The sequence below is a fragment of the Nilaparvata lugens genome, chromosome 6 (assembly GCF_014356525.2).
Source record: "Nilaparvata lugens isolate BPH chromosome 6, ASM1435652v1, whole genome shotgun sequence".
NCBI lineage: Eukaryota > Metazoa > Arthropoda > Insecta > Hemiptera > Delphacidae > Nilaparvata > Nilaparvata lugens.
The window spans coordinates 10,386,138-10,406,735 of record NC_052509.1 but is presented as its reverse complement, the minus strand read 5'-3'; the positions used below and the strand labels follow the sequence as shown (position 1 = coordinate 10,406,735).

At 34.3% G+C, this 20,598-nt stretch overlaps 1 protein-coding gene across 1 annotated transcript; it reads right to left on the bottom strand.

Annotated features, from left to right (window-relative positions):
- Positions 1-1,039: 1,039 nt before the first annotated feature.
- Positions 1,040-20,596, bottom strand: LOC111052652 (surfeit locus protein 1). The gene is made up of 7 exons (XM_039430080.1): positions 20,312-20,596; positions 18,297-18,455; positions 15,858-15,979; positions 9,434-9,637; positions 7,723-7,896; positions 6,106-6,249; positions 1,040-1,185 (listed from the first exon to the last, which is right to left on the bottom strand). The coding sequence occupies exons 1-7, from the start codon at positions 20,366-20,368 to the stop codon at positions 1,131-1,133; spliced, it is 915 nt and encodes a 304-aa protein (XP_039286014.1). The 5' UTR covers positions 20,369-20,596; the 3' UTR covers positions 1,040-1,130.
- Positions 20,597-20,598: the final 2 nt, after the last annotated feature.

Genomic DNA, 20,598 nt, shown 5'->3' with positions numbered 1-20,598 from the left:
GGTTTTTTCTGAAGTAAAAGCACACTGCTAACATGGCTACAGTTACCCCAAAACAACACGCCATATAAAGAATACTTTGAAAAAATGCAAATAAGCTGCCCTTACATAGCTATCAGGTACATAATTTTTTAATTGCTTCAACAAATAAATAACCCTAGACAATTTACTATTTACATACTCAATATGTGGCTTCCATATTAATTTTTCGTCAATATATGTACCTAGAAACTTGACGCTATTATCTGTTAGAATCTCTCTTAAGCTAAAAATCATTTGTTGAGTCTTATTATTATTCAATAGAAAAACATTTGCCCTGAACCATATGCTTGCTTGGTTTAAAGTATGTTCCAAAGTATGTTAAAATATAACCAAAACGCTAGTTCAGCTCTTATGTTGTTTAGGAAAGTTGTCATCCTCATGGTTTAGGTCGGGAACTTTTCAGACTGCCCTCGTATGAACCAGTTCCTAATGCACGGTACCTACTAGCCAAAGTGCCTGGATCAAAATAATTGATCTTGCTTGTTAGAACCATAGAGAAACTATGGTTCTAATAAGATCTAATAACTAATAGGTTCTAATAACTAAGTAGATATCCCATGGACGTTTATATCGCAACTTTTACTGTTATCTCAAGCCGATAGTCCACGTAGTTCTTTACCGTGAAGCTGTGTGACGCTCGTAGTCTCTCATACTGTGCCGTTCATATACTCTCACCCAAAAAAAAAAAAACAGTAAAAATCGACAATAATCGGCTTGAGATAACAGTAAAAGTTTCAACATAAACGCCCTAGACCATGGGATATCTACTTACGCTATTGTTTCTCTACGGTAGAGCCATGGAGAAAAGATAGCATATCTTATGTTTTTTTCACTATGGTAGAACCCAGAATGGAAAACAATAATTTCAAAGTATTTTCCTCAATCAGCAGCGTTGTTAAATAGCAAATAGATTTTTAAAAATGTCAGATAAGAACAAAAATATTTGAGTTAACTTCACTTTGGTATGAGGAGAATTGGTTGAATAACTAGGAAAACAACAATTGAATAACAGATTTTTTATTTTCACTAGTCACTAACTTAAATTACAGAACATGTACAATTCCAAATGCAAGTAACCGCCTTGACTTGACTTATCGTAAGACCATTTTCAACCACATTACGAAGGTGATAGCACTCAAGCTGTACCTGTAAAGAAAGAAAATACGCCATTATTAACAAGTAGATTAGGTATTTTATCCAGAATAAGTTATAAATAATTTGTGAAGAGAAATTCAACTATAGATTCATGATTGATGAGCTCTTATAGTGAAGTCCACGTTATGATGGCAGAGAAGAAAGATAGGAGGACAGCCTTGGAAATTCTCTGCCTTTCCACTGCCTTTTATGGAATATCGCTGATACCAATATGATGAAATATTAACTGTTCATTATTGTAAAAAATGATCAATTACAATTTATTCGACAAAAATGTATTTTTCAATGCTTTAACAATGAATTTCCATAATAATTAATATTGAATATTTTGTTACATAATTATATTTCTACATTGTTGAGAATTGATCCGGCAAAATTGCACAGGTATAAAATAATAGAGCTTTATCTATTTAAATCAAATCAAATCAGTTTTGTTGTCAGAAACACTTTCACATGTTAAAACAATCGTCAAACAAACATTTACACCAATCAAGATGTCTACAAGTCATAAAACACTAAATCACTTATACAGGTAGGTATTGAAGGGGTGATACTTAACAAATATTCTATTAAGGCTATACTAAGAATTCCTTCCAGATTTTATGAATTTATTGTACAGAACACTATAGCCTAATTATAGTATAATTATGACCATAGTAATTATGACCATCATGGAGGAAAAACTAGTCTAATTGCTTCTCCACTTAATTTTTGGTCCAGGAATAGTTATTTGAATTGCATTCAGAATAGCTATCTGCTCTGTTAAATGATAGACAAGGATAGCAACACCAATGTTAATAGAATACTGCCATTATAACGTGGACCTCATTGTAGATGAAGAATAAATAATAAAAATATCGAGTAACCTGGCTGGCTCAGGTCTGGTGTAAGAGTTTTCAGGTCGCAACTGATCAATTTCAGGGCCTTTCACATGACCTAACGACTAAACACAGATGCAGAATGGAAACAGAAAAGTAGATTAGATAAGGAATTGAATAGAATAATTATCAACAACTTTACATATCATTTAGATAGAGTAATCAGAATGGAAGATATATAAACGTATCCAAGTGAAATTGTTTCCCAACTAAAACCACAATTCCCTACAACAATTTAGCGACTTTGAGTGGGATCCTATTGATTCAAGTCGTTTAGATCAACCAGTGTGAGCTCTAAAAATTGACAAACCAACGCTAATTCATGCAAGTGCACTAGTTCTTTGTAGAGCTTAATTAGTTTCCAATTATTCTGCTCCAAAGTGAGATCAACTACTTTTAACTGTCAGTAATCCCTGTGAATAACATCAATGCTTCCCATTCATTCAATGCTGACAGTTTAAAGTGAATCTCACCAATAGCTGTCACATGTACAGCTCGGGATTATGTAGATCCAAGTGATTAACACTTGTATGCAAGATAAAACACTGTTGCGTTATAGTCCAGTCAAGGAAAGGTTATAGAGAGAAAAGTTGGGAAGACCCCGTAGTTCTGTTTAGGGTAGTAAGGAGGTAAACATATCAAAAGTCCCCACCCCTACCCACTGTGCTAAGGGGGTGGGGGTGATTTAAAGGTACCATTTTTTTGTTTCTCGCATAAAACTCAGAAACTATTTATCCTAAGGACTTGACTGTCATATAACAAATTAAAGCTTACATAATTTCCTACAATATTTATTGTACAACTTTTTTATAACTCCTCTACTTTTCGATATATCCGCTCTTGAAGGTATGACATTTTTGACAAAAATCTGGTGTGGCGCACTCACACAACTTTCCTTGCCGTTATGAAAATTGATCACTGACGCTAGTGTTCCCGCGCATCTCAAGTCTACTATTCAAATATTTGAGCCAGCTGGTGACAGGGCAATAACGCTGGAGACACACATGAGGCCTGCTATCTCTTCATAGTGAATGATTTAATAGAATCAACAATAATTTGCAATTGGATAATCACATTTTCTCGAATTTAAAGCTTATTTTCAATTTTAGGTGAAAATGTTACTGAACATTAATTGTAGAGATTTTCATGCTCAATCTACTCCACTTGATTTTTTTTGTTTCAATTGTATCTGAAGCCTGATAATTGGGAATCTATCTGCATTGATGGGGCGGAGCTCCTGAAATTTTTACAGATATGGGACTTGTGGCAGTTGATAGAGCTTATCGATGACTATTTTAGGTATGAATTTGATCAAGATCGTTGGAGCCGTTTCCGAGAAAATCACGAAAAACCCTGTTTTTGACAACATTTTCGCCATTTTAGCCGCCATCTTGAATTGCATTCGATCGAAATTGTTCGTGTCGGATCCTTATAGTGAAAGGACCTTAAGTTCCAAATTTCAAGTCATTCCGTTAATTGGGAGATGAGATATCGTGTACACAGACGCACATACACTCATACACACACACACACACACACTCAGACAGACTCAGTAGATCTGAAAGGTCCATCAGTCCTTTGGCTTATGTGTCACTGTGTGACACACACACACACACACACACACACACACACACACACACCACACACACACACACACACATACATTCAGACCAATACCCAAAAACTAGTTTTTTGGACTCAGGGGACCTTGAAACGTATAGAAATTTAGAAATTGGGGTACCTTATTTTTTTCGGAAAGCAATACTTTCCTTACCTATGGTAATAGTGCAAGGAAAGTAAAAAACACGTTTGACAGTTTTTATGATGCATTGTTGGAGAGTTATAAGCCCTGAAAGAGCAAAACATTCGATAAAAACCTGTTATTTCAACAATTACACACCTTCAAAAGCGAATATCTCGGGAACTGTTGAGAATATCACAAATTTCCATTGAACAAAAATAGTAGAGAATCTATCAAGCTTCTTTTTTTGGAATAGTTAGTTATGTCGGTTGAACGCATTGTTCTCAAGATATGAGCGTGGAAGCAAAACGCTGAAAAATGCATTATTTAAAGCACCCTCATCCCCTTAGTACATGAGTTAGGAATGGGGACTTTTGATATGTTCTCCTACTGACTAGTCACAACGTAGCTGCAAAGTCAAAAGTTTTGTTTAAAACATTCCCTCCAAATTCCTTTGTCAATTGGTCTATTGTAGCAATACGGAGATTTCACACTCAACACTAAAGCTGCTGCAAAAGGTCTAGGGAAATTTGTAAAAGTGTGAGATTAAACATCAAATTGAAGAGAATTTGATGCTCTATAAGCTCATAATCAAAAGGTTGCACAAGGAAAGATAGGCTTTACAATGTCGATATAAGAAGCGAGCTCAACATAATCTCCATATGGCAGAAGATCGAAGAAAATTGACAAAACTGGGAAGATCATGTTGAAAGGATGGAGAGCGACAGGATTCTCAGGACAGCCATGTTGTATAACCCGGTTGAGAGGAGAAGTGTGGGCAGACCCCGTAAAATATGGATTGGATGGTGAGTTTGAAGTCGGAACAGGCAAATTGCCTAATCCTTGTAGAAAAACGACAATTAGTTATTTATCTATTGACGATAATAATAGTAGTAATAAAATCAAATCAAATCAAATCAAATCAAAATTTATTTCCATAAAAACACTTTACAAAACAAAAATTAACTAATTATTTACGGAAAAATAGCACCCGCAAAGAAAAATCTGAGCGCGGAGTGCGAGTTGTGCTTATTTTTTACAATGATGAAAAATACAATACCGTAAATTTTTTGAGTATATTAATTATAAAAACAGAACCAGAAGTAACAATGGCATATCACAATAATAATCTTCTTGTAGCATAAACCTGAGTCACAATGATATAACTTCTACATTGAAAACAACATATATATATAACAATAGTGAAGCAGTAGACATTACATAACAATAATCGACCTTGTAGGGGAATTTATTGTAAAAATGTAGGGATATACTCTCCCTTTATTATTTTCCCTCATTTATTTTATTTTTATTTCTGATGGTGATCTGCAGAAACCCTAAAACTCTATTTGTTTTTGTATACTGTATTTATTTTCTATCATGAAATAATATTTCTTGTTTTCATAAAATTTTCTAGATTGAAGCAAATGTAAATCAATATGATAACAGCAAATACACTGAAGTTTAGATGATTTATTCTCGTATTTATTTTTTTTCCCGGATTGAAATTCAGCTCAATTTATAGAAATCAGTTATTCATTTATTAAAATTTTTTTTATTCTTCAAGATGGCAGCTCACTTTTTAGTTTGAAGCAAATATTGTTGGATAGGGTTACTGTTTTAAGGATTACAATATAGTATTTGCTTTCAACCAATCATCAAATTCTCTAGTGTGATATTTTTTGCAGCTCATCTCTACTATTCTCATTGGAACTAAACGCATAATTTTATTCATTCTGTATTTGAATTGTTTCCTGCATACATCTAAGTCTACCCTTTGCCGGTTTATCGTTATGCCTCGTAGATTGTATGGTGTATCTCGTATTTCTAGTCTGAAATTACTTTTGTATGCATATTGGATAATATTTTTACTATATAATTCCCTCACAGTAAGTACTCCCAATTCCCGAAAAAGCTCACTACTTGGATAGAGTCTAGTTCTAGTAATAGTTCTATTTGTTGTATTTATTCTGTTCTGTGTCTACTTTTGCTGACGTTACAATCAATGTATTTGATGTACTGTTATGCAGCTGCTACTACAATATTTATTTATTCACTAGCAGCAATACCAAGATTCTAATTAAAAACTTGAACTGAAAACTTGACCTACTGAAATCTTGAAGAATTTAAAAAAGGCCTTTAAAGATCATCGGTAAATTAAGAATCTATATGCAAAACTTCAAATTAATCAAATGAGTAGTTCAGACGTGATGATACCTCATTCGTGAATTGCCTCTCCCGTACGTGTATAAGCCAGTTCTTTCCTTTATTATATTATAGATTTATACATACCATGTTATGATGTATGAAGTATGCTCGTTCCTGAGCGAGAGATTGGTCTGGCCTCCTATTGGGCCTCCCTGTACAGTACTATCATCACAGGCATCCACATACACTGGCAGAGTATCTCCCAGATCTGACATCGTTTTCAGATCTCTAAAAAAACATACAATATGAAAAGGTGAGTCAATAATGACACATAGATGCGGCAGAATAACATGAACTTGGACATACAGTATTCATTTCTAGATTATCCTACAAGAAAGTTAGGCTGGGCGTACACCGGTTAGTCAAGACAAGACTAGTCACTTTTAGTTACAATACTTCACATAGTTGCTTATGAAGACATGTCTAATTGCAATGACTAATCAGTGTGCGTTGCGCCACAAGCAGCTACGTAAAATATTTATTTTATTTATACATACAATACAGTTCTCAACTATGAATGATTGGGAAAGGAACAACAGGCTTAAAGCCCAAAACTGTTCCATTCCCAAATTTAGATAGAAATTGTGACCAAACGTGTCTGATCAAGACAAGAAAAGACATGATCAGACACGTTTAGTCACAATACTTCACATATGTGCTTCTGAAGAGAATTAGTCATTGCAATTAGACATGTCTTCATAAGCAACTATGTGAAGTATTATGACTAAACATGTCTTATCATGTCTTGTCTTGTCTTGTCTTGTCTAACTGGTATTCGCCTAGCCTTATAATACACAGCTCTCCCAACTGGTATTTCCTAATGAAGGACATTTATTTATTCCATTTACACATGCACAAAATCAAAACAATGATTGGTAGAGAAACAACAGAACTAATCCAAAACTATTTCTCTTGTTGAGTGTAAGAGAGTGCCGACTGCGCCCTAACTTCGCTCTCTAAGAAAAATATAGACATAATTAATAATTGAATCGGCCTGAGCAGAAAGGGAACATGTCAAAATTTTTCATTTTTTTATGGTTGAAATGATTTGTTTACTGTGGGATACATCGATTGGAGTTGAAAGGGAACATGTCAGCATTCTCTTTATACGAGAAACAGATATCGTATTTTTGCTGTACTGGAGTGAAAAGGAACTAGTCATGACACACATGTTTCCTTTCAACGCCGAACATTCGAAAATTGACTGTTTGTCAGTTGTGATTTTTATGCTATTGTTAGGTTACCTTTGATTCACGCGTTGCTTTGAGGTTAGATTGCTTTCGGTTGAGATGTTTATTGTAAAAGTTGAAGAGTGATCATCATGAGTAAAAGGAAGTTAACAAAAAACTCAATTAAAAGGGGTAAATCTTATATAAGTGCTTATACTGGATTAAAATTGTTGTCTTAAAAGAGTTTGCACCCCAATGACAAAAAACAATCTTGAAATTATCGATACTTTTATCTGTATTCAGTTTTTTCTCTCCCCTGAAAAATTCTGATTTTTGACATGTTCCCTTTCTCCTCAGACCGATTCAATTATATCTCAGTAATCTCCATCTGTGAAATAAAGGCAGTCATAATATTCTATTCTCTTCCGAATTTGAAAAGTTGATGAGACAATCTGAATGAGGTTATGATACCAATAATTTTTATATAACTGGTAAAGGCTTATAAAAAAATTTAATAAATATCGTCAACTACCTGTAATGGAATATCCGCAGACTCTTGATGTTTCTGCCGACAAATGTTCCTCTTTCTTCGTGATCTCTGACAATTCCGGTGAATTCGACCTCGTCTTCTATCTGGCCTTCCAATCGTCTCTCTTTTGGTACCATTTTCGTAACCACCCAGCCTCGATTGACTAGTATACGTTTGCTGAAATGAAAATTATTCAATTATTTGATTAGAATAGTCAGTCTTGAATATAAAATTAGAAATCAGGAAAAGATCAATGAGCTTGAAGAATAAATATTGAATACACAATTCAATCTATAGTGAGGTCCATGTTAAAATAGCAGTATTTGATAAACATTGGTGTTGCTATCCTTGTCGATCATTCCACAAAGCATAGAGTTAGGCCTATTCTTTTCTCTGCGATGTTGCCAGATAATTTATAATATGATTAAAATAGTATTTATTCTCAATTATCAGAAATCCTATTATATTAAGCGAGCAATTTCTTTATGTATATTTATATATTATATATATGGTTATGTGGTTATCTGGTTATGTGGTTATGTGGTTATATGGGTATATATTTATGTTCAACGGATCTCGAAAACGGCTCTAACGATTCTCACGAAATTTGGAACAAAGTAGGTTTATGATAAGAAGATTCGATTGCACTAAGTCTCAACCCTTGGATAACTTGCTGAAGGACATTAAAAGGATAAATACGTCCTTGGAAAAACAGCTGGAAATTTTGTCATCTGTTGATACCGTAATGGAAGAGAGATCTAACGAGAAGAAAAATTCAGCAAGAGAAACTTATTTTCGTTTATTTCTCTTTTTTTAACAAACATGTTTACTTCAGAAAGTCAAAAATAGTAACTAGATGCTGTTAGTGTAGAATAGTACATAGTATATTAACAAATATTGTAGCAAACATAGTAAATCGAATTCATAGTATATCTATTTGTAATTGATGATGTGTTTGTTTTTTGAAGTGTGAATAAATTGTTATTTTGATGAGTGATAGTAGCTTAACCTAGATTTTGATTTGGACTGTAGTATAAATTTGAAAAGGGACAGTTTTGGGTATAAGCTTGTTGTGCCTCCTCGTATAACTGTAAAAATAATTGTACGACTGAAAAATGAATAAATAAATATAAACTATAATAAAATCAATCTTTCGTTACAAATTTCTATGCTTTTACACTCCAGAGCAAAGCTCGGTCACCCGATATTTATTATTCAATCATTGAAAATATTGAACAGTTGATGAACAGAGATGTGAACAGTTGTTATCACATCAGATATACCGGTATCAGATATCCTCTATAAAAGGCAGTGGCAAGGCAAAGTATCGACAACGCTGTTATCCTCTCTTTATTCACTGCCATTATAACGTGGACCTCACTATAGAATCAACAATTCATTGTTTTTAACTAATTTTCTTTAGCACATATATTTCAATTATTGATGGAGCTGGGTTGAATAACTCACCCACTATTAGCTAGGACGAAAGGAGTAACAACTCCTTCATGCACATTTCCATTCCCTGCAAGGCAGAAATCAGCATCGATATTCTTCTATCTTTTTCATTGCAATTATAACGTGGAGCTCATTATAGAATCAATAAGTCATTATGTTTGTAATCAATTTTATTTTTCAAATAGATTTAGATTTTAATTTCTTGATGGAGCTGGATGGAATAACTCACCCACTACCAACGCTATTCTCCCATCTTTCTCCACTATCTGCCAGGACGAAAGGAGTAACAACCAGATACCCTGTCCTCTCCCTGACATCGGTGGAGATGAGGCCTCCGCTGCCCGCCGACTCAGCCGAGTTGTTATGCAGGACACTGCGAGGTCCCAGGTACATTTCTAGCGAATGGTCGAATCTGCCCCTCAACTTCACACGTCTGTACAACAGGTTCTCCAACTCCGAAAGACTTGAATAAAAAATGAAATAAGAACAAAACTAATTATAGTTTAAAGTGAGGTCCACATTATAATGGCAATGCCGAAAGATAGGAGAAAAACGTTGCCGATCCTCAGCCTTGTCAATGCCTTCTATAGACGGAAGCTGATACCGGTATATCTGATGTGATAACAACTGTTCGCTTTAGTTTGAAATAAGCAATCTTATTTTATTCGGCAAGAGAATATATTTTCAATGATTGAATAATAATTTCTAATAATTGAGAATAAATATTTTTGTAATCTATTTATAAATTATTAAAAAATGATCCGGCAACATCGCAGAGCTAGAAAATCTATCTGCTTTGTGGAATACAGGATACAGGTTTATTGATAAAACACTTATTGACATGGGCTACTTTTAAATTAATGAAACAAAATAAATCTTATAGCACCCTTTATTTTTAAAAAAACTTTAGAATAGTTGAACAACTAGTTTCGGTTTACACCATCTTTAGGTTATAAAATAGTATAAAATTCAATAACTGTTTACTAATTGATATAAAACGAACAAATTAGTCATATGAATTTGAGCATATCTTCGTTTTATATCAATTATTAAACAGTTATTGAATTTTAATTTATTTTATAACCTGAAGATGGTGTAAACCGAAACTAGTTGTTCAACTATTTTAAAGTTTTTTTAAAAATGAATGGTGCTATAAGATTTATTTTCTTTTATTAGGTTTATTGATGTAATATTAACTGTTCATTCTCGTTTAAAATAATCAATTATATTTTATCAAGCAAGAATTCATATTTTTCCATAATTTCATAATCGATTTGTTAAAAGACGATCAGGCAACAGAGCAAAGCTAGAAAGAGGCTATCCGCTTTGTTGAATGAAAGACATTGGTCCATAAGAATAAAACCAGAGCAAATGCTCATGAGCAAGAGCATGGAGCATAAGGTTTTGCTCATGAGCAAAAGGTAGAAGCAAAAGCATTTGCTCATTTTTATATGAATAAGCTTTACCTTATAATCTTACCTTATGCTCCTGAACTCTGGAGCAAATGCTCACGTATTTTAAAGATTTTTTATCAGCTGATTCGCTTTTGTAGCCTTACTTTGTTTTTATAGCTCACGGAAGTGCTAAATATGCAAGTAGGGGGCACCGCTTGTGTTTGCGTCGTCTGCTCTGTTTTCTATTTATGAATAGAGTTTTAGGTTAGTTGAGTTTAGAATTTTGAAATATAATAGCTTGAAAAAATGTCATCTCTATAATAATCTTCAGTATATTCTTATAATATCAATAGCTTCTTATAATCGTCTACACTCTTATCTTCTTAAATGCCTATTTTCTATTTTGTGATGGCTATCTTTATATCAGCTATCTTTTGTATTTATCTTTTTGTAGGAATAATGGTGATATATATCATGGTTGAATCTAAAAAGAGTTTTATAGTTCTCAACTATTGGTTGTGATCGTATCTGGTATAGTTTCCTCTTCCTCATACGAATTAGTTGAGCCATTTTACTATGAGCAAAAGGTGATAAGCTGCTCTAGACTAGACTCACCTTTTTTGAAGTATTCAAAAGTAGAGCAAATGCTCTAGTTTATTCATACAATTTTGAGTATAAGCTTTTACTTTTGAGCAAATGCTCAAACTATTTTTTGATGAGCATGAGCAAAAGGTTTTGCTCACGTTTATTAATAGAAAATGAAGCAAATGCTCCATATTTTATAAGTATAAGCAAATGCTCAACTTTATTCATATGGCCCAATGATAGCAATACCATTGCCAATCAAACACTGCCATTATAACGTGGACCTCATTATAGTTAGAAGAAATAAGAAAATAAGTATAGTGTTGATTATGTTCATAATAATCATGCTCAAAATTATTATTATTATCATCATAATCACGATCATGGTGTATCCCCCTGTCAGCATTCCTTACAAGTCACTTCAATGATTTCCATTCCATAAATGCTGACAGTTTGAGATGTTTCTGAAAGTTTTGTGACATTTCTGTGTCTCAACTTTACAAGTCTGAACGAGAGGTTCTTCAACTCCGAGACTCTTGGAACAGAGTAAACCACGCTTTAACGACTCGTTTAAAGTTACAAAACCTTAATAATATCCTTGAAATTCATGAATTTAAAATACTACATGTAAATAATTTTATGTAAATAAAAATTATAAATCCAAGTACCCTTTTAAAATTGATCAATCACGACATGTTTCGGCTATATAATGTCATTATCAAGTGATTGGAAAAAATGAGAAAAGAGTATTTATATTTCTAATTTTTATTTATATTAAAGAGTAGCCCTGAAGAGAAAAGTACAATGTATTTTATGTTTTACTAGCAGTTCTGCAAACAGTAGACCTCGCTCATGAATACAACTCTCAATCTAATGAGAAGGGCCAGTAAGTACAGTATATTATTGTGAAGATTTAGCCATGTCATCTATTATTTTCTCCATTGAAAGTGCTAGAGACACTGTTTGCAGGGACACCGGACTTATCAAGGAGGTACCTTTATATCGTCTCCATATTCACAATATGGATGGAGATTGGAATTGGATGGAGATTTATCAATCACCAGTTGATGAAAAATATGATGTCTTCATCTCAGTATTTTCACATTACTTCAACATTCATTTCCCAAAGATACTAAGATATAAAAAGGATAATAACAGCAAGATTAGGATGAGTACTGAGGTGATTGATAAAAAAAATGAATTATTAGAGAAATAATAGAAAAGCTCTCAAACTTATGATACAAAAAAATAAACAGAAATACTTTGATAAAAAAATAATGGATTCCAAATCAAGAACAAAATAGCTTGGAAAATTATTAATGCTGAGGTGGGTAAGAGTAAAAAGAATAATTCTAATTTAGGTGTAATAAGTAATGGTGCACTTTCAACGGACCCTCATTGTGTTAGCAATATTTTTAATGATTTTTTCGTTACAGCAGTTGACAATTTTGTAATTCCGGATATTCCTAAAAGTTCGATACCTGTATATGTACCAGTTTTACAAAGTTGTCAAACTTCCTTAGATTTAGATTCAATCCTATTAGCGAGAGTCAATTAATAAAAATAGTAATGTCATTTGAAAACAAACACTCTTCTGGTCCGGATGACATTCCAATGACAGTTGTCAAAAAAGTTTTACCAGCAATAATCAAACCACTAGCACATATTGTAAATCCTCCCTAATATCAGGCCATTTTCTAACAAACTGAAGATAGCTAGAGTCTTTCCAATATTTAAAAAAGGTAGTATCACAGATCCTGGTTGTTATAGGCCGATAGCATTATTGTCAGTATTTTCAAAAATTATTGAACGAGTGGTTTATATTCAATTGATGGAGTACTTAGAAATAAATAATTCATTGGAACAGAACAACATGGCTTTCGTTCAAAAAAATCAACAATTACAGCAGGAGTGGATTTCATAAATACAATAATTAATAATATAGATAAAGGAGAGAAAGTTGTTGGCACATTTCTGGACATGACTCGTGCATTTGACAGTGTACTTCACGTTGTTCTGTTACATTCGCTAGAGGATTTAGGAGTACATGGAAAGGAGCTTACTTGGTTCTCATCTTATTTAATTGGTAGACAGCAATTTGTAGAAATAGAGCATACTCAAGAGAACAGTAACCATATATGTAAGAGAAGCTATCGCTCTGACCTGAAAAGTTTAAAATATGGAGTACCCAAGGGTCAATTTTGGGTCCGCTATTATTCCTGTGCTATATCAGGGGTATGCCAATGTGGTTCCACCGCAAGCCTCTGTATGCCTATATGCGGATGATGCCAATATAATCTTTACTGGAAAATCGACTGAAGATGTGGAGCTCTCATCTGCTATAGGCCTGTCCTCGATTAATGAATATTTGAATAGCCGGAATCTATTATTGAACTCAAGCAAATCTATAGTTGTCCCTTTATGACTAGGCAGAGTAGGAATGAATTATGCCCAAGCATAGCAGTGAATAACGAGCTTCTAGAGTCAGAAGAGAGAACAAAATTTCTAGGCTTGTTAATAGATAGCAATCTTTCATGGGATAATCATGTTTGCCAAGTTATAAAAAAAATATCCCCAGGTCTGTATGCTTTGCGTAGAATGTCTAATTTATGTAGTATACAGACACTGAAATCAATATACCACTCCGTAATACATGCGCATCTAGCTTACGGTCTATGTATTTATGGCAGTACTAGTAAGAATAATCTTGATAAAATCTCAAACAGCAGAAAACAGCTATAAGAATCATGCTCAACCTCGATAGAATTGACTCAGTAAAAGTAGCGTTCTCACAACTTGGAATCTTGACAGTTTATGGCCAATACATTTTTGATGTTATTATCTTCTTCAAGAACATTGCTGGTACGAACTTAAGGAATAATACACACAATTATAATACGCGTTTCGGTCGAATTACAGAAAGACAGAGATTACAATATCTTTGAGAAAAAAACAATTTACAGAGGAGAGAAATATTTTCTGAAGCTACCAACTAGTTTAAGAGTATTAGAAGATTCTCAAATATTTAGAAAGAACTTGAAGGAATATCTGGTGAACTTATCGTTGTATTCGTTATATGAGTTTGACGCTAATTTTTAAATAAATTATAAATTTCTTTGTAGTCTAGAGATAGCCTAGCCCTAGAGTTGTAAAATCTTTGACACTATTCATATGTACTTGTACATTATTTAATGAATAAAGACTAAAAAAAATATATATAAACATAATGTATTAAAACTTTTCTAATAATTAATTATAAGAAAATCGGTCAACTGACGGAAAAATGGAATATGCAGTAGGCAATTTAGACGATGAATCGTCTCACAGACGATGATGAGATGGAAAATGATTCTAAATAAGGTGGGTTTGTTGGTGACAATGACAGGAGGTTGCTAATGATGTTTTTCATGAAAAGTGGATTCAATGCCTATGCAGAATGTTAATGCTCACAAATCGGTTTCCGATCTCATACAAAAAGGAAAACTAAAGACTTGACACTGTAGAGCGACACAAAAATGCACAAAAAATGCATACAATACAATAATTATTGTACCTGATAAACTGAAAATTCAGTTAAAAAATAACTTAAATAATAACAGATAGTTATGAATAAGAGAAGTTGGAGATTAAAGAAATGTTTAAGATGTTAAATATTGTCTGCGAAATGATGTGAAATATGCGAAAAAGTAGTAACATGAGTTGCTGTATCTTCAAACATACTTTTGAGGTTATTCTACGGTTTTTTAAATATTACAAAAAACCGGAGGTCTTACCAAAAATTGCTACACATACGTTTCTGCGCCTTGTTTCAAAGAACTTGCATAGAAAATTTCATCCAAATCGGACAATAACTGCGACTGTAACTGCGGTACAAACAAACAAACAGACAAAAGCCGATCGAGTCGAAACTTAGACATCAGCTTCGCTTCGTCAATAAAGCTATCATAAAATTGAATAATGACAAAACACATTGACTAATATCCGCGTAATTCATGTTTTATCATACCAGGTTCTCCAGATCGGAGAGACGGAAGGGTATCAGTTCGTTAAGATCTCGTTAAGTTCATCGAGTGCCTATTTTTAAAATGTCTTGAGGTACTGATACAAATAGGAAGTTGAGCGTTTTGGCTCGTCAAGTCTCATCACATCAAGTTTTCATCAAGAGATTGTCATTATGATTAAAATTATTATAATCAAGATGGTCATGATCATAATTATTATAACCAAAGTGATTATAATGTTTCAAAGATGGTAGTTAGCAAGTGAATCACATCCAGGTCCCTCAATACAGAACAAGAGTTTAAGAGTTTATTGAATGTGATATTGTTGTTAATGTCTAGCCGAATAGAGTTTGTATGTGTCTTGTTCATAAAATAAGCTATATTGCGATGATGTTACACTTGTAGTACAGTGTTGAGTGTTCTAGTCAGTTTTGTTTCTTTCTTTTCCTAAGACTTTATTTGGTTGGTTCAGTTGTTGGTTGAATTGTAACTTTTATTGTATTGTTACACTTCTGCCAGTGTTATGATTTTGTTACTTCTATTGTATTGTTTGTATTGTGACTTTTGCCTATTACTGCATTGCATATGTTTATTGGCAATGAAATATATCTTATCTTATCTGATCAAGATGATTATGATAATAAAGATTATGATCATTGTCACTCATCATTATACTCATACTCAAAATACTCATTATACTTACTCTTCGGGAAGTTCGATAGGAGGCTGCTTCGTTTTCCATTCTAGATCTTCCATAAGCTTCAGCTTCCATTCTCGTCTTCTCACTTGCCATGTTCCCAAACAGAACGTTATTACCGGTACACTCTGTAAATTCAAATTATTCAAATCAATCAATGATTACCATAATATGGTGTCGTTCTAATTTTAGTACATGTACTGTAAGTGAGAACAAGTTTTGAATTCTATAGTAAGCACCACGTTATGATGGCAGACTTTTCATATGACATTATTCCAATTTACTGCCGAATTAAGTACAAGTGTTGTATTCTATAGTTAGGTCCACGTTATAATTATTTGATTAACATTGGTGTTGCCATTCTTGTCTATCATTCTACAAAGCAGATAGCGCTATCCTTTTCTATCCTTTTCAAATATTGTCTTCTGCAAAAACCCCTTGGGCTCCCCTGAGAGAGCCACTGTATCTTGAATTATGAAAAATGTTCCTACTTATTAATGAGTAAATAACATGCATTTGGCCTCATAACTATGAGGGATGATTTTATTTTGCTTATAAAAAAATCTGGTGTGGTACACTCACACAACTTTCCTTGCTCATATTTGAAACTACGATCAGACTTTTGTATATGTGTATATATAATTGTTTTCAGAGTACTTTTTCCTTTGTGCAAATTGTGAAATTCGATAATTTTTTTTAGTTGTCATTTTTTTAAAGTCGTCAAAACAGCTGTTCTACAGATGAGATATCTCGACTATGTGTTCTTTTTATGAACTGCTCTACCTACCTACATCATGCACGAGAAGGAGGTTACAAAGTCCATTCTCAAGGATGGGTGGACCCCCCATTAGTTTCCAGAAAGGAGACTCATGCCAGTTAATAGAGCTGATAAATAACTATACAGAGTATGAATTTGAAAAAAATCGGTCGTTATTTTGAGAAAATCGTGAAAAACATGGTTTTTTTTAGTAATTATCGGCCATTTTTCTCAAGTATATTACGGAGCTCCTGCAATTTTCTCAGGAATGAGACTCATGTCAGTTGATAGGGCTAATAAATTCTATCCATGGTATGAATTTAAAGAAAATCGTTAGAGCCGTTTTCGAGAAAACCCTGAATAACATGGTTTTTTAGTGATTATCCGCCATTTTTCACAAGAATATTACGAAGCTCCTGTAATTTTCCCAGAAATGAGACAATTGATAGGGCTTATAAATAGCTATCCATGGTATAAATTTGAAGAAAATCGTTAGAGCCGTTTTCGAGAAAACCGTGAAAAACATGGTTTTTTAGCCATTATCTGCCATTTTTTCCGTCATCTTGAATTGAATTTTATTAAATTTCTTATTGTCGGGTCCTCATGGTATAAGGACTTTAAGTTTGAAATTTCAAGTCAATCGGTTAATTAGGAATGGAGTTATCGTGTTCACAGACATACACACACACACACACACACACACACACACACACACACACACCACACACACACACACAACACACACACACACACACACACCAAACACACACACACACACGCGCGCGCGCACGCACGCACAACACACACACACATACACACACACACACACACACACACACACACACACACACACCACACACACAACACACACACACACACACACACACACACACACACACACACACACACACAGACCAACACCCAAAAATCATGTTTTTGGACTCAGGGGACCTTGAAACGTATAGAAAACTTGAAATTAGGGTACCTTAATTTTTTTGGAAAGCAATACTTTCCTCACCTATGGTAGTAGGGCAAGGAAAGTGAAAATAAGTCAATGTTTAAGAAGGGTTTTATGATACATTACAATGAGACTAGACACAGACATGTACTCAGGGATGAAACACATCGTACAGCTGTATATGCGAAAGGGGTAACCAGCCTAGGTATGCATCTATTCAATGCATTACCAACACATTTAACCTGTCAAACGCTTGAAGAACTGAGAGTTCAGTTGAAGACAGAACTGGAAGGACAGTGTTTTTATTCGATTCAGGAGTTTTTCAGTTGCTTTAGTTCACGGTGATTTTTCGTAGACCTTTGAGAGTATATATGTAACAATCTGTTTTATAAATGCACAATTTAAGTTAAATAATTTAAATGATTGACAAGTCCATATACCCCTTTGAGAGGAGGTCAGTGGCTGCTAAATTATCTATCTATCTAGCTGAATCTATGTTACAAAATGGTCAATAATTAACAGTATGATTATTAAATATGATATCAGTAACAATCATAATTGTTCATTGATGATTTGAACTGTTAATGAATTTCATGAAACTATTATAAGTAATGCATCTAATCCAGCATCTAAACTTCTCATTCCGATGAAAAATTATCAATTATTGGAAGTTGATGATTCAAAACGGTTCACAAATTGTATGACAGAGTTCAATTATTTGATGATTTACCAGCAAAAGAGCACCAGTCGCAAATGAAGTTCTCGGCTTTTTCGGTGCTTTCAATCCGGAAAGTGTACCTTTATCAGCAGTTACATTCAATCCACCCTGACTTTTATTCCTTTGTACGATTGTGAAAATGTTGGAATTGTTTCTGGTACTGCATATTATCTGAAAAATAAATTTAAAAAATACATATACATTTTGAGCAGTAAGACTGGGTTTCTAGATGGTGGGGGTAAATGGAGAGGATGTTTTACTTACTTACTTCTGGTGTCTTCCTCATGCACCTAGGATCAGGGCATCGTCAAATGATGGGAGATTACTAAAACTATGGTTTAAGGAGGGTTTTAGTAACAATAAATGTCTATGGTTTAAGGAGGGGTCAATTACCTAGAAGGGATGTAAAGCTCAGGTAGAGCTGGTGGGTGAGCCTTTATTCACCAATGAGGTTCAAGGCCTCACCAGAGTCTGAGGGGAGGTACACCCAGTTTTCCTTGACACAGTCTGTCTGGTCATCCCAGCCAATGACGAACGATTCAAGTATCATAGCTGGCAGTAAGTGGAACCAGTCTCAAACAGCCACCCTTACAGCAAAATTACTGATAACACGGCGCTTAAGCTAGCTCCGCAGTGCAGGCTGGATGCTTGTCTGAATCGGACTAGGCGCTGAGACAGCAAATAATAGCAGCGTTGGTGGGAATGCGAGCAGCCGCAGTAACATTTTCCACCCAGCAATGGTCGGCGTAGTTCCACCTGGTGGACAGACGAAAGATCAATCCAGTCGGTTATTTGATCCCTCCAGCCAGGCTCAGCCAAGCAGCCGAGACAATAGAACAATGGAGTGGCGGTCTTATTTGCGTTTATCAGCAGTTTTCTTTCTCACGATTATTTTGATTTTTGTGCTACCTATAATCAATAACTCCAGTCACCAGTAAAAAGTTTCCAGAAACGTGGTGTACTACCATATTAATGACTTTTCATGATGATTTTTAATTATTTAAAAACAATGTTGACATTCTGAGCCTTCAGGCTGAACTTGGGGTCGCTGAGAATGAATATGCAATCAGAATTTTCTCTATCACGAAAAAAACCCAGCTGTTGATCTTCCGGCAACCGTTAATAGTCATCCTGCAATGCGGCCGAAACACTTCCAAGCCAGACACCCATCTCAAATGACAACAACGCCAAGCTGTGAGAAACCATCCTGCACTGCGGCGCTAGGTTTAGGGAATCTAATATGACGGATCTTACTCCATTCCTCCATTTTGAAATGGATCTGGCTATTACCTACATTACATCAAGTTACTATATCAGGTACAGGACTTAATTAATGACAGTTTTCTTTGCTATTGAAGATGATCACCGATCAAATTGACCAAATCGATCTAATGTTAGAATCCAGCTGATTACAGGTCTACAGGACAACATCTTAATTTATTTGATACTAATAATAGTGCTGAGTGTCCTGGCAGGCTCAAGTGAGGCGTCAGTTTTCAGCTAGCACCTAACAAATTCCAGAACCTCTGACATGACTTAACAACTGCTTTTAGACAGCCGGGACCGTCGACTTGAATATGTACGGTGTGTTTATTCAAAACACGGGAGTGGCCCAAAAAATGTCTTGCCCGAGCCGGGGTTCTGGTTTACAAAGCTAGTAACTAAACCACTCAACTACTGTCACACCATCATTTATTTATAAGTTCAATACAATCATCATCTTATCATACGTTAAATTTTTGTAAATAATAGAGAGACCTTAGTCGAGTGGATTAGATGCAGGCTTGATAATTTAGAGGTCTGGGTTTGAATCCCAGTCCGGGCAGGATATTTATCTTGAACTACTTCCATGTTTTGGATGGACACGTTACTTTGTCGGTCCTGGCTACCTACAGAGCAGTTTTGTCATGTCAGAGGCCCTGACATTTAACATTTGCAATCTGAAATCTCTGAGCCAGAACTGAGCCAGCAAGGTCACTTGGTATTATTATTATAAATATAGTTGATATAGTTGATAAAATACTTACCCTGCGATTGTACAATGTCAGAGTTGACTGTAAAAGCTTTGCAATATTCCTGTCCATACTTGTTAATGATAGTATGCTAATTATTCATCAATTTATTAGCTGCTTGTATATCAAAACAGTAATTCATATTACACACTAAATTAAATATACATTTTGTTTGAAATCTTAATTTCAACAAACTAATGCAAAATTCAATTCAATAAACATAACCTTAAAGTCTAGCCTTTGTAAAGTAGAAACTGAAACAGAAACAGCTGCAGAGTTCTGAATTCTCTATCATCTGACGG

Excerpts from the sequence above, each read along its gene's own strand:
- LOC111052652 (XM_039430080.1), bottom strand. The coding sequence starts at position 20,368 with ATGGACAGGAATATTGCAAAGCTTTTACAGTCAACTCTGACATTGTAC. Across the intron at positions 15,980-18,296 it reads CGACTGGTGCTCTTTTGCTG|AGTGTACCGGTAATAACGTT; the intron begins GTAAATCATCAA and ends TTGAATTTACAG. Across the intron at positions 9,638-15,857 it reads CCTATCGAACTTCCCGAAGA|TCTTTCGGAGTTGGAGAACC; the intron begins GTAAGTATAATG and ends TTTTTATTCAAG.